Consider the following 14,056-nt stretch of genomic DNA (forward strand, 5'->3'; position numbering starts at 1 on the left):
AAGGAGGCCATTCAGCCCATCAAGTCTGCACCGACACACTTAAGCCCTCACTTCCACCCTATCCCTGCAACCCAATAACACCTTCGAATTTTTTGGTGACTAAGGGCAATTTATCATGGCCAATCCACCTAACCTGCATGTCTTTGGACTGTGGGAGGAAACCGGAGCACCCGGAGGAAACCCACGCAAACAGGGGGGGAATGTGCAGTCTCCGCACAGACAGTGACCCAGCAGGGAATCGAACCTGGGACCCTGGCGCTGTGAAGCCACAGTGCTATCCACTTGTGCTACCGTGCTGCCCGTGGTATAGGAAGGTGGTATTTGCACTGGAGGGGATACAAGGGAGATTCATCAGGATGTTGCCTGGGACGGAGCATTTGGGCTATAAGGAGGGACTGGATACATTTGGATTGTTTTTCTTAGAGCAAAGAAGGTTGATGGGGGTTATGATTGAGGCGTATAAGATTATGAAGGGTTTGGACAGGGTAAATTGGAAGCAGCTGTTCCCCTCGTTTGAGGGGTCAATCAAAAGGGGGCTTAATTTTAGGGTGAGTGACAGGAGATTCTGGGGGGGTGGATTTGAGAAAATAATGTTCACTCGGAGGCTGGCAAGAATCTGGAATGTACTTCCTAGGAAGGCAGTGAGGGCTAGAAACCTCACAACCATTAAAAATAATTTGGATAAACACTTAAAAACAATCACATTCAAGGATACGGGACAAGTGCTGGTATGTGGGATTAGCGCGAGATTAGGTTAGTTATTGTCGGTGCAGACTCAATAGCCTGAAGGACCTTTTCTGTGCTGTACAACTCTATGACTATAACTTGTGCTTTGTAAATGATGGACAGATTTTGGGGAAATGGGAGGTGAGTTACTTGTCACAGGATTCCTCACCTCTGACCTGCTCTTGTAGCCACAGTTTCTATATGGCTAGTCCAATTCAGTTTGTGGTAAATAGTAATCCCCAGGATGTTGATAGTGGGGGATTCAGTGATGGTAATGCTATTGAATCAAGGGGTGCTGGCTTGACTCCATCATTGTGATGGTCATTGCCTGAAACTTGTGTGGGGCAAATTGTTAGCCGAAGTCTGGATATTGTCCAAGTCTTGCTGTATTTACATGTGGACTGCTTCAGTGTCTAAGGAGTCGTGAATGGTGCTGGCCATTGTGTAATCATCAGCGAATATTCCCACATCTGGCCTTATGTTGGGAGGGAGGTAATTGATGAAGCAGCCGAAGATGATTGGGCCTAGGACACTCTCCTGAGGAACTCCTGCAGTGATGTCCTGGAGCTGATGTCCACAACCATCTTCCTTTGTGCCAGGTATGACTCAAACCAGTGGCGAGTATTCCCCTTGATTCCTATTGACTCCAGTTTAGCTAGGGCTCCTTGTTGCTTTACTTGGACTAATGCTGTCTTGATGTCAAGGGCAATCACTCTCACCTCATCTCTGGCATTCAGCTCTTTTGTCCATGTTTGAACCAAGGCTATAATGAGGTCAGGAACTGAGTGACCCTGGTGGAACCTAAACTGAAGCATCAGTGAGAAGGTTATTGCTGAGCAAGTGATGCTTAACACCACTGTTGATGACTCATTCCATCACTTTGCTGATGATGTAGAGTAGATTGATAGTGTGGTAATTGGCCGTGTTGGATTTGTCCTGTTTCTTGTGTGCAGGACACACCTGGGCAACTTTCCATATTACCGGGTTGATGCCAGTTTTGTAGCTGTACTGTAACAGCCAGGCTTGGGGCACAGCAAGTTATGAAGCACAGGTCTTCAGTATTATTGCCAGAATATTGTCAGGGCCTATAGCCTTTGCAATATCCAATGCCTTCAGCCGTTTCTTAAAATCACATGGGTGAATCAAATTGGCTGAAGACTGGCATCTGTGATGCTGGGGACCTCTGGAGGAACCAAAATGGGTCATCCACTCGGGACTTCTGGCTGAAGATTATTACGAATGCTTCAGCCTTGCTGGACTCCACCATCATTGAGTATGGGGTTATTTGTGGAGCCTTCTCCTCTGGTGAGTTGTTTAATTGTCCACCACCATTTACGACTGGATGTGGCAGGACTGCAGAGTTTAGATCTGATCCGTTGGTTGTGGGATCGCTTAGCTCTGTTCATCACTTGCTGCTTATGTTTTTGGCTTGCAGGTAGCCCTATGTTGGAGCTTCACCAGGTTGGCACCTAGTTTTTTGGTGTGCTACTCCCGGCATGCCCACCTGCAATCTTCATCTGTCGATCAGGTTGGTGCCGACATTTACTCTGGCTGGGATGGAGATTGCAGCACTGTGTGTCAGATCTGCCTTCTGGCAGAGGACTCAAGAAGAAGCAGCAAAGGGCGTCAATACATGAGGATCAGTACACGGGATCCAGAGTATTAAAGCTCAGGAGGCCCGAGAAGATATGCTAAACAGTATTTAATAAACCAACACAAAGAAATGACCATAATGCACCTTACAGTTCAAAGGCCCCAACCAGGATTACCGACCATGCTGGTCTCAGTCTGGGCGGTGTTTATTATGCGGATTTACGAGCTCCAGCTGGGCGGGCCTCAGCCCACCAGTGAGAGAGCTCATATTCCACGAATCCCCTGGGGAGATCAATTGAAGTGTCCCTGTGGGTCTCATGAGAGTTATTACAAAGAGCATGAACAACAATGTACATTTACATAGCACCTTTTATATAGAAAAACATGCCAAGGAGTTTCACAGGATTGTTATAAATATAATTTAACATTGAGCCTCACAAGGAGTTATTAGAGCAAATAACCAAAGTCTTGGTCAGATGGGTAGATTTTAGAAGTGTCTTGAAAGAAAATGAGACAGAAAGATTTAGGGAGGGAATTCAAGAGCATAGAACCTAGGCAACTGAAAGCATGACCACCAATAATGAAACAACTAAATTCAGGGATGTACAGTAGCCTGACATCAGTTTGGTTCAGATATCTCAGAGGGCTGAGGGGCTGGAAGAGATTACAGAATTAGGTTGGGGCGAGATCATAGGTGGCTTTGAAAGCAACAATGAGAGTTTTAAAATTAATGTGTTACTCAGTCAGGAGTTAATGTAGGTCAGCGAGCACAAAGGTGATGAGTGGATTGTACTTAGTGTGTGTTAGGTACGTGCAGCAGAGATTTGAATGACTAAGTTTTTGGAGGAGGGAAGGTAGGAGTCTGGACAGGAGCTCATTGAAATGATCAAGTCCAGAGATAACAAAAGCATGTATGAGGGTTTCAGCAGCAGATAAGCTGAGGTAGGAGCCCTGAAATATATGGGGATCAGTATATGGGAATCAGTTTGTAGTTTCAGCATTTCTCTTCCATTTATGGCAGATATGTTTGTTGCCATGGGATGTAGTTCTTCTCATTCAACCTACTTGTGTTTTGAAGGCAGTTTCAATTACCAATTTACCCGCAGTCCTAAAATCCACATACTGTATTCCAGTTGATCATCAGCCTTTTCAGAATCCCAGCTTATCAGAGTGGAAGCAAGTCGTCCCTGATCCTAAAGGGACTGTCTAAGAAAAAGATTCCAGTTGATTAAGTTGAAGTCCAAACATCCTGGTGAAAAACTCTGCATGGTTCAATCCCCCATTCCTGTCAATTGTATTTTAAACCATTAGTGCGCCAAAATATTTGAAACACAATTAGCTTCATTTGTTACTACACATCAGAACCAATGGATTTGATAACACTTATCAATAGCGTAGGCAGCCACTGGGAACAACTAAATAAAGTTGAGCTAAAGTCATGAATTCCAGTTAAAATTTCAAGAAGCAAATGCATCTAATTTACTTTGCATTTCTTATGAAATGTAGAAAATATCTAAAGTGTATGGGAACCCATTCAACTTAAAGTTGATACCTTAAGTTTGTTGAGGTGCTCGTGAAAGACGTGAAATCCTAGTTGGTAAAGTAAACGCAAACATGCTCAAAACAGAAATACCTCTCGTTATACAAAAATACATCAAGAGAACGGGGTGGTTGGGGGGTGGTGGGGGGAGGGGCGGGGGAGATGTGTTATGATAGTGGGAGGTCACCTTGCCAGCTAAATTGGATTATGTGAAGAGACACAGCGGGCATTAGGACCCGGGCGTCGCCTCCCGGTGTGTTGCATACACACGCCCCTTGCTGGCACCACAGCAGGTCTGGGGGCTCCATTCAAAGCACTCAGGAGAAATCGGTTGTTGGCAAAGACATCATTCCACTGCCCAGCTGAGGAGACGGCATTGCAGGAGAAGAGATTTTTTAACAAACCCCACAAAAAGCAAAAAATAAAATCCCAAACCAAGGTGAGGTTCCACTTCTTAACAGCGGTAGCATTCATTGCCCTTCATTATTGCAGCATCCAAGTCTTTTTTTTTCTCCATGGCTGCTCGCCCAGCTATTCCCTGCATGGACAGCTCCTCCATCTGAAATTCATCCGCATGTACCCACTCAGCTAGCTCAGGCTAAACCAATTCTTCAGCAGTAATGTGTGTGGTTTCTGCACAATATCAGTGGCGTTGTCGAGGCGGCAAACAGAAGTCTGTCTCTGAGAAACGAGGGGCAGCAATTTCCCATCTATTTTGCCTCAGACAATATCAATTTATTTTCTGCTGTTGGGTTTGGGAATTCAGGATTAAATGAAAGCATGCCAGTAGGAACATTGAAACCAATGTGCAAATCTTTCGGTGTAACAATCTTCCAAATGTGGTGATCCCCCCCCCCCCCCCCTCCATCTCATTTGATGGAGCAGTTTACCTGATACACTTTGAACAGAAATGAGTTTCACTTGGTCTGACAATATGACATGCTGGTAACTCGGGTTTGGGATTGCAGATGTCAGTGTAGATCTGAGGGTACCTCAGTTTATACTGTCTGTTCTATCCTCTCACTTGCTCCCAGCTCCACATTTGGACCTTGGCCGTTCTCACACAGAGCTGATCCCACACACAAGGGCCACAGGCCGCATTTTTGTTTCTGAAGGCCAACAGAAATCGAAGCTATTAGCAGAAAACGACCCCTTGCATGACGCTCAAAAAGAATCAGGAAAATTCCACAGACACAAAGCCAAGGAAGATAGCACGGGAAATTAAATGCTTAGCGACCGTCACTGGGGGAATGTGCAGAAAAAGTAAGTGTCAATATTTCTATAATAAACTATGCACAGCGGATACAAAACCTGGGCCAGGGTGTTTAAAAAAAAAACAAATCTCAATTTTATTGTAAGAGGTGACAGGGGGTTGTTTCCAACCAGGGGTCACCGGGTCGTTGTGCTTCCAATTAGAGTTACTGGGCTACGAGACAATGTTGGATTTATTTTATGAGATGCCACGATTTTTACTGACTTGGACATCGAATTCCAGGAGTCCATCCTACTTTTAGCAACGCTAAACCCCTGTTTTTTCAACTAATCTGTTGCAACCCGTCGTCTTTAGAGAAACGTTGTCGTTGAACAGGAATGTAAGAGCTGAAATTTTAATGTGGGAGGGTCAAGTTCCCCTTTCCCATTTGCTGCTTTCTGAGAGCCACTTAATATTTATCGTTTCACGTTAACCCCTTTAAGTAGAAGCGCCAGAGAATGGCAAGCGTTTTAACATTTCAATAAATACATATTTTTCTTCAAGGGGATTTCCGAATTATTTTTCTCATAGATTCACGTGTGGCTAAATGGGGGCAGGGTCGGAGCGATTGTTTGAGTTAAAGTCCATGAGATACACTGTAATTAGAATGGAGTGTAAGGAGCTGAGTAGATACGCTGTGAATATGGACGTTGTATTATATTATTATTATATGGACATTATATGGTTCCACACTAACGGATATCGTATCTCTTTTTTACACACATGTATGTCCCAGAAGGTCAGCAATGTGGCTTCGCCTCAGCATCATCTTTTGTCACCAGATGGAAGGGAATGTGGAATAAGCTAACGGTTTTGGCAAATTCATCAGCTGTTCGAAAGGGCCATGGACACCGCACTGGTTGCGACGGTCGCGTCTGATCATCATTAGTGGGTCGTCAGAAAACCAGAGCAAGGGCCGTTTGTTTATGTTGTTGTCCGCGCCAACATGACCCATCTGCAATCCGGGCTCAGCGCGGAAATCGTCGAGAAATCTCGGCTGGAGCTGAATGAGAATCCAGATGCCTTACACCAGGACATCCAGCAGGTCAGAGACATGATCATAACCCGCCCTGATATCGGCTTCCTGCGCACGGACGATGCCTTCATCCTGCGCTTTCTGAGAGCCAGGAAGTTTAACCACTTCGAGGCCTTCAGACTTCTTGCCCAGTATTTCCAGTACCGGCAACAAAACCTGGACATGTTCAAAAACTTCAAAGCGGACGATCCCGGCATCAAACGGGCTCTGGTGGATGGCTTTCCAGGAGTTCTTGAACAGCCAGATCACTATGGTAGGAAGATCCTGCCTTTATTCGCTGCCAACTGGGACCAGAGTAGGTAAATGTAAAGATTCTACTTTTCCTTACTTCATGTTTGACTACACAGTGGGTTAAATGTCTTTTACAAACAGTCTCACAAAGATCTTATCACACAGATACAGAAATACTAAAATAGGACATTTATTAATGGCATTTTTTACTGCTGAAAGATTCCACCTCCCAATGCTTGGTCTTAACTTCAGTACTGCATTAATTCTCATTTAAATTGACCTTTAACTTTCTGAGAACGTTATGAACTAACACACAACAAATCACAAGATAATTACAGACAAAGGCTATTCAACCAATTATAGCCCATTCGTTCAGAAAGGTCCCACAATCCTTCCACCAAATAATTTATGGTTTTTGTTTCTTGTCTATCCAAAACTCTCTGTGGAAATAATTCTGTGATATTGTTGACAGTTTTACCTTTTATTAGCTTGACTCTGTCCCCTTGTCCTACTTTTACAATTCAGTTTAAGTTAACTTCCTGCCTTTACTTTTCAGTGCCATTTTATTTCTTATACACATCAATAGATGATCTCTCAATCACCTCCTTTCAATGCTGAAACATCCCTTGTTTTTTCAGTCTTTCCACATACCTCAGCATTCTGAAACTAGGGACCAGCCTTCTCTCTTTGGTAATGCCTCCAGTGCTTGCAAATATTCCTGAGTCCTAATGACAAAAACTGGGCACTGGAATTAGCACTACATACTTTGAGCACGAGGTCCTCTACTTGCCCTCTACCATTTTGACACATGCTTAGTTGATTCAGCAATTGAACATGTTGGAGTAGTGTGTTCCATATAGGTTTTGGATGTCCTGACAATGGAGTTTACTGATCAATGACAAGTGTCAACAGGAAGCCTCATCCATTTTACAAGTCGGCTCAGTGTCCAAAAGTTGCAGTCAAAATAATGTTTTAGTCATTCCTCATCTTTTTTGGGGCATTATTGCCTTCAATGAATGGGAGATCACATCTCCCTCATTGAGTCTACTGAAGCTCCAGTACTCTTTCCACTCATGATTAACAGTCTCAGTACAATTTGGGGAGAATGTGTGCCGCATAGTTTTCTTCCAGGCCTTAGAGCTCTGACAGCATTGAATCTCAGCTGCCATTGTTTTGTCTGCCTGCGTGTACATACTAATTTATTTTATGCTTCCGAAGCTACCTCTTCAGAATCAACTTCCTCTCCCAATTGCAACATCTGGAAATTTAATCAATATATATTGAATTTTGGAATCCAGTGATGGATGTAAAATAGAAACAGTGAAGGCTCCAATACCTGCAACATTCCTCTTGGTAATGCTTTTTGAAAGTTTACCATTTTGATACATGCTTATGTAGGAATACATTGAAAGGATACAAGCACTATGTAGGAAGGTTGTCCACAGGTCACTTGAAATGTCACTTCTTCAAAAAAGGTCTAAAGATTTAACCACACAGTACCTTCCCTTCTGAATCCATGTATTATTACACAGATAATCCTAATGTTGTCTCCTGATGATCAACTTATTAATTTATATAGTATTAAAGTTTAAGTTACCTGCATCTTCTTTGTCCCTTTTTGAAACTGGCGGCTTTAGTTTATAGTGTATCACATCCTCCACCATTCCTTAGTACTTTGGGTGATCAACATTTATCCCCGAAGATTTATTTGTTTTGAGTTTTGTTGGACTGCCTCAGACTTCCACCTCTTTATATCAAAGTAAGCAATGCTTTTTTATGTCATTATTACTTAGGGAAGACATATTATTCATTTCCTCGCTTATGAATAATTTAAGTAAGCAATCATTCAGAATGGTAACTATCTTTATTTTCAGTTCCATTACATCTGTTATGGTTCTTACCTTTGTTTTGTCTCCTTACTTTGGAAATGCCTTGCTATTATTGCTTGTGTCTGCAGATATCTCTCAGCCCTTTTCTACATGCTTTTATATTCCTCTCAACATTTCACCCTGCAGAATTTGTAAAAGTCATTTATTTCTGGATTAATGTATTAATCCAGGTAGAGTCTCATTTGTTTAGCATATACTTGCTGACACTAAGTATCCAATTTTATTTCTGTGCATACTAAATATTATGTCTTTAAAAGTGTTCCACTTGTCTTTGTTGACACACTGTTAAACAAATCGCCCCAAGTTTTTTAAATTGTGGCTGCATTTTTTTGAATTTTGATCCTTTAAAATTATGTCCTGTTCCAGGACCTCGGTATCCCTGTGTCTGGCATCATGTGAAATGTAGTCACTCTGTGGACATTATTACTAGCACAAGGTTAGTGCCTTTGTGGATTACCCATCACAGTAAATCATGAATTGTATTTATCAACTTAGCTTCCAAACAATTTGGATATTGGAAATACCATTGATTAAAGTCACCCATTAATAGAACTTTCAAGCATTTCTGTCCTTCCTGTGCTGACTTGGTAATCTGTAACCCTTTGTGTTAGCTTCACCTCTTTACATTAAAAGTATCAAGCTAAAGTAGTTTAGTTGTGTCACTTTCCATTTCTTTACCTTTCAATGTCCCTGACATGTAAGGCCCAACCGATTCCTCTCCTGTTTACATATATGAAAGTAACAGGAATTATTTTCACACCTACCGCTAGTCATGTCTTTAGATGCTCAATTTTCTTGGTGACCTGTCCTCCTTTAGCTAACATTGAAGTATATCAAAAGACAAAGTAGGTTAGGGAAATTAGCTCAAATGGTAGAGCGCTCGGTTAGCATGTGAGAGGTAGTGGCCACATTGTCCACTTTGATTTGGGCAGCATGAGGGCACAGTGGTTATCACTGCTGCCTCACAGCACCATGGACCCTGGTTCAATTCCAGCCTTGGATGACAATCTGTGTGGAGTTTGCACTTCCCCCATGTTTGTGTGGGTTTCCTCCGGGTGCTCCTGGTAGGTGTAAGGGCAAAGGGCAGTGGGTGGGGTGCATGAGTTCGTATGGATCAGCACTAAGTTAGAATAGGGGCTATAAAGGATCATGGGGGTATGTGGTGGGACATAGTTTGGAATAGGAGTTATAAAGGGTCATGGAGGGTTGGTGAAGTGGCATTGAGGCATTAAAAAGAGACAAGGGGATGGATAGAGAGGCATATATTGGCATGGGGGCATGTGGGCCCATTGCGGATGAGTATATGGTAACGTTTGGCATGAAGGGCATCGGGGCCATGGGGGTATGTCAGGGCATGAGGTGGCATGGGTGTGCCATAGGGAGTTAGGGGGTGAGGGTGGGAGAGCTGGAGGGATGTTTCATCTTTTACAGTAGCACAATGGTTAGCACTGCTGCCTTACAGTGCCAGAGACCTGGGTTCAATTTTGGCCTTGGGTGATTGTGTGGAGTTTGTACATTCTCCCCCTATCCTCCGGGTGCTCCGGTTTCCTCCCAGAGTCCAAAGATTTGCAGATTAGGTGGATTGGCCATGATAAAATTGCCCCTTCGTGTCCAAAGATATACAGGTTAGGTAGGGTTACTGGGATAGGCAGGGGAGTGGGTCAAGAGCAACTTAGGTAGGGTTCTCTTTCAGTGGATCGGTGCAGACTCAATGGGCCTAATGGCCTGCACTGTAAGGATTCTATGGATATTACCTTTTTTCCTTTATCTTTGAGCTTTGAGGGAATATTGACATGAAATGTCTTTCATTAGTTCCTTCTATACTGTTCACCTCTACAGGATCACCACTGGCCTCTTCCAGGCTCTCTCACTAGCTTCTTTAACCTTCCTAAATGTGTGCAACTCTAGGTCCAGATAAACACATTATTCTATAGATATTTTCCTTACGATGAACATGCACTCATCTCAGTAGAGAGCCCCCATTTCCTCCTTGTTATTTATGGTCTGCATCTAGAGCCCGCACTTATTTTAAATTTCTGGCTCCCACATTTTAAGAACATGAATGCTCCCCATCTTATTCTGAAAAGAGTTACGTCTGGAATTTCTACTACGGTTGTCCCAGTTTCACACAATAACTTTAACAGAATCCCTCAAGAAACAGCATTCTCAAGAAAGTCTAGAGAAACAACACTGCTGCTCCTCTGCAGGGTGTTAGCCAATCTGACACTAAAGTTAAAGCAGAAGTTTGGTAGAATTTGGCAAGATGCTATACCTTGAAATCTGCCAATCAAATGTCTGTGCAAAGAAGCAGACGTATACAAAGTTTTCATCTCAAACTGAGGGTTCAATTCACAGCCAGACAGTAAGACCGTTTCAGGGAGGAATCAATTCTGTAGCTACAGTATCGATTTCAGATCACCAGTTTCATTATACTTCCAGAGCATCCATTGATATCAATATTAGTCAGTGAGTTGGAGGCATGACTCCTGCCAAGATTTACAGCTAAACTGTGTATTTTGCAGCGAAAAAAGCAACAATGAAGCAATCAAAGTTTATTTACTCAGAAGATTATTCATCTAATATGTTTAAGAGGGGTCTCTATGAACTGCAGCAAGCGTCAGCTTCACTGTATGCAGCCATATAGCTGTGCCTTTAAGTTACAACAAAATTAACTTCCTACCCTAGCTATTAACACATCAAAATCAGATGCCTGTTTCTCTGATTAATAAATATATGTTTTATGATCTTGGTTTGAGTTTATTCATCAATGAATGACTTTTCATAGTTTTTAATCACTAAATTATGCAAAAAGTAATGTTTCTAATCCATTTTCAATTTGTAACATTCTACAGTTTTCAGTGTAACGATTGGACCGAGAAAAGGTTAAGAGAGGTTATCAGCTAATTACAAGCTCCTTAGTGTTATACCTATGCATGTACTTTCTAAAGATAGACTATTCTGAAAATATTTTCATCAGAATCTCTAAAATTGCAAATTATTGTTATTTCAGCTGCAATTTCACGGCATTAAAAAAATTAATTTACAGGATGTGGGGGCCGCTGGCTCGGCCAACATTTATTGCCGTTCCTAGTTACCCTTGAGAAGGTGGTGGTAATCTGCCTTCCTGAACTGAGGTGTAGGTATACCCACAGTGCTGTTAGGAATTTTGACCCAAAGACAGTGAAAGAATGGCAAAATATATCCTTTTTCAAAAAATAATTTTTATTAAAGTTTTCACAAAATATCAACAACAAAAATATAAAGTACAAAATGCAAAAAAATGTAAAGGAAACTCAAGCACAAAATAATAAATTAACACCCGCCCAAACACATAGCAAATATATACACCCAGACAAAACCTCCAATATATAGAAACAAAACTGAAATAAAGCTCCCCCCGCCCCGGTTGCTATTGTCACTGATCGTTGTCTACCGTTTTGCCAAAAAGTCTAGGAACGGTTGCCACCGCTTGAAAAACCCCTGTACCGATCCCCTCAAAGCAAATTTCACCCTTTCCAATTTGATAAACCCCGCCATGTATTTGATCCAGGCCTCAACGTTTGGGGGCCTTGCATCCCTCCACTGAAGAAGAATCCTCCGTCGGGCTACCAGGGACGCAAAGGCCAGAATGCCGGCCTCTTTCGCCTCCTGCACTCCAGGCTCCTCTGCAACCCCAAATATTGCGAATCCCCAGCCCGGTTTGACCCTGGACCCTACCCCCTCGACACCATCCTCGCTACACCCTTCCAAAATTCCTCCAGCGCTGGGCATGCCCAGAACATATGGGTATGATTTGCTGGGCTCCCTGAGCACCTAACACACCTATCCTCACCCCCAAAAAACCGGCTCATCCTTGTCCCGGTCATGTGTGTCCTATGCAACTCCTTGAACCGTATGAGGCTGAGCCTCGCACACGAAGAGGAAGAGTTGACTCCCCCTAGGGCATCTGTCCAAGTCCCCTGCTTGATCACCTCCCCTAGCTCCTTCTCCCACTTACCATTCAGCTCCTCCACCGAGGCCTCCTACTCCTCCTGCATCACCTGGTATATTGCCAAAATCTTCCCCCCTCCAACCCACACCCCCGAGAGCACCCTATCTTGTACCGGGTATGGTGGCAGCAGCGGAAATCGCACCACTTGCCGCCTAACAAACGCCCTTACCTGTAGGTACCTAAAAGTGTTTCCCAGGGGGAGCCCATACCTCTCCTCCAGCTCACCCAGGCTCACGAACTTCCCATCCACGAATAGGTCCCCCAACCTCCTTATCCCTGCCCTGTGCCACCCCGCAAACCCTCCATCTATCCTCCCCGAGACAAACCGATGGTTTCCCCGTATCGGGATCCACACCAAGGTCCCCAACTCCCCCCTGTGCCGCCTCCACTGCCCCCAGATTTTGAGGGTAGTCACCACCACCACCGGGCTCGTGGTATACTTCGTTGGCGGGAGCGGCAGCGGCGCCGTTGCCAGCGCCTCCATACTCGTACCCTCACAAGACGCCGTTTCCAGCCTCTTCCATGCCGCCCCCTCCCCCTTCAGCACCCACTTGCGCACAATCGCCACATTAGCGGCCCAGTAGTGTTCACAGAGATTGGCCAGCGCCAGCCCCCCCCCATTCCTGCTCCGCTCCAGGAATACTCTTCTCACCCTCGGAGTCCCACCTGCCCATACAAACCCCGTTATGCTCCTACTGACCCGTCTAAAAAAGGCCTTCGGGATAAAAATGGGGAGGAACTGGAACAGAAACAAAAACCTCGGGAGTACCATCACCTTCACTGACTGCACCCTACCCACCAGAGACAGCGGCAGCGCATCCCACCTCTTGAACTCCTCCTCCATCTGCTCCACCAGCCTCGTGAAATTAAGTCTATGCAGGGTCCCTCAGCTCCTGGCCACCTCGACCCCCAAATATCTAAAGCTCCTCTCGCCCTTTTTAGTGGGAGCTCACCAATCCCCCTCTCTTGGTCTCTTGGGTGAACCACGAACAGCTTGTTCTTCCCCATGTTGAGCTTATATCCTGAAATTCCCCGAACTCCCTGAGGATCCTCATTACCTCCGGCATCCCCCCACCGGGTCCGCCACATAAAGTAGCAGGTCGTCCGCATAGAGCGAAACCTTATGCTCCTCCCCGCCCCGCACCAGCCCCCTCCAGTTCCTCAACTCCCTCAGTGCCATAGCCAGGGGTTCAATCGCTAGTGCAAAGAGCAGGGGGGGACAAGGGACACCCCTGCCTCATCCCTCGATACAGCCGAAAGTACTCAGACCTCCTCTTGTTCGTGGCCACACTCGCCACCGGGGCCTCATACAACAACCTGACCCACCTGATGAACCCCTCCCCAAACCCGAACCTCTTCTGCACCTCCCACAAGTACCCCCACTCTACCCGATCAAAGGCCTTCTCGGCGTCCATTGCCGCCACTATCTTGGCCTCCCCCTCACTTGCCGGCATCATAATGACGTTCAGGAGCCTCCGCACATTCACATTCAATTGCCTTCCCTTCACGAACCCCGTCTTGTCTTTGTGAATGACCTGCGGTACACAATCCTCAATTTTCGAGGCAAAAACCTTCGCCAGCACCTTAGCATTCACATTTAACAGCGAAATCGGCCTGTAAGACCCACACTGTAGGGGGTCCTTGTCCCGCTTCAGGATCGGGGAAATAAGTGCCCTGGACATCGTCGGGGGCAAAGCCCCACCCTCCCTTGCCTCATTGAAGGTCCTAACCAACAACGGGCCAACAAATCCACATACTTTTTGTAAAATTCGGCTGGGAAACCATCCGGCCCCAGTGC

The 14,056-nt window shown here is 44.7% G+C and overlaps 1 protein-coding gene across 8 annotated transcripts in view; it reads left to right on the forward strand.

Annotated features, from left to right (window-relative positions):
- Positions 1-4,136: 4,136 nt before the first annotated feature.
- Positions 4,137-14,056, forward strand: part of LOC119972558 (clavesin-1-like) — a 174,553-nt gene continuing 164,633 nt past the window's right edge. For 3 of the 8 annotated variants that reach the window (XR_005462078.1, XM_038809444.1, XM_038809452.1), the window contains exons 1-2: positions 4,137-4,298; positions 5,848-6,446. Coding sequence is in view for 7 of the 8 variants with exons in the window: in XM_038809444.1 (XP_038665372.1) it covers positions 6,058-6,446 (389 nt within the window). In the remaining variant the exon portion in view is untranslated. Of the gene's footprint in view, positions 4,299-4,893; positions 5,123-5,299; positions 5,452-5,847; positions 6,447-14,056 lie in introns of those variants that run through there. The other 5 variants (XM_038809448.1, XM_038809449.1, XM_038809447.1 and 2 more) reach the window with 5 other exon arrangements.

This window comes from Scyliorhinus canicula, chromosome 10, assembly GCF_902713615.1.
Source record: "Scyliorhinus canicula chromosome 10, sScyCan1.1, whole genome shotgun sequence".
Classification (NCBI taxonomy): Eukaryota; Metazoa; Chordata; class Chondrichthyes; order Carcharhiniformes; family Scyliorhinidae; genus Scyliorhinus; species Scyliorhinus canicula.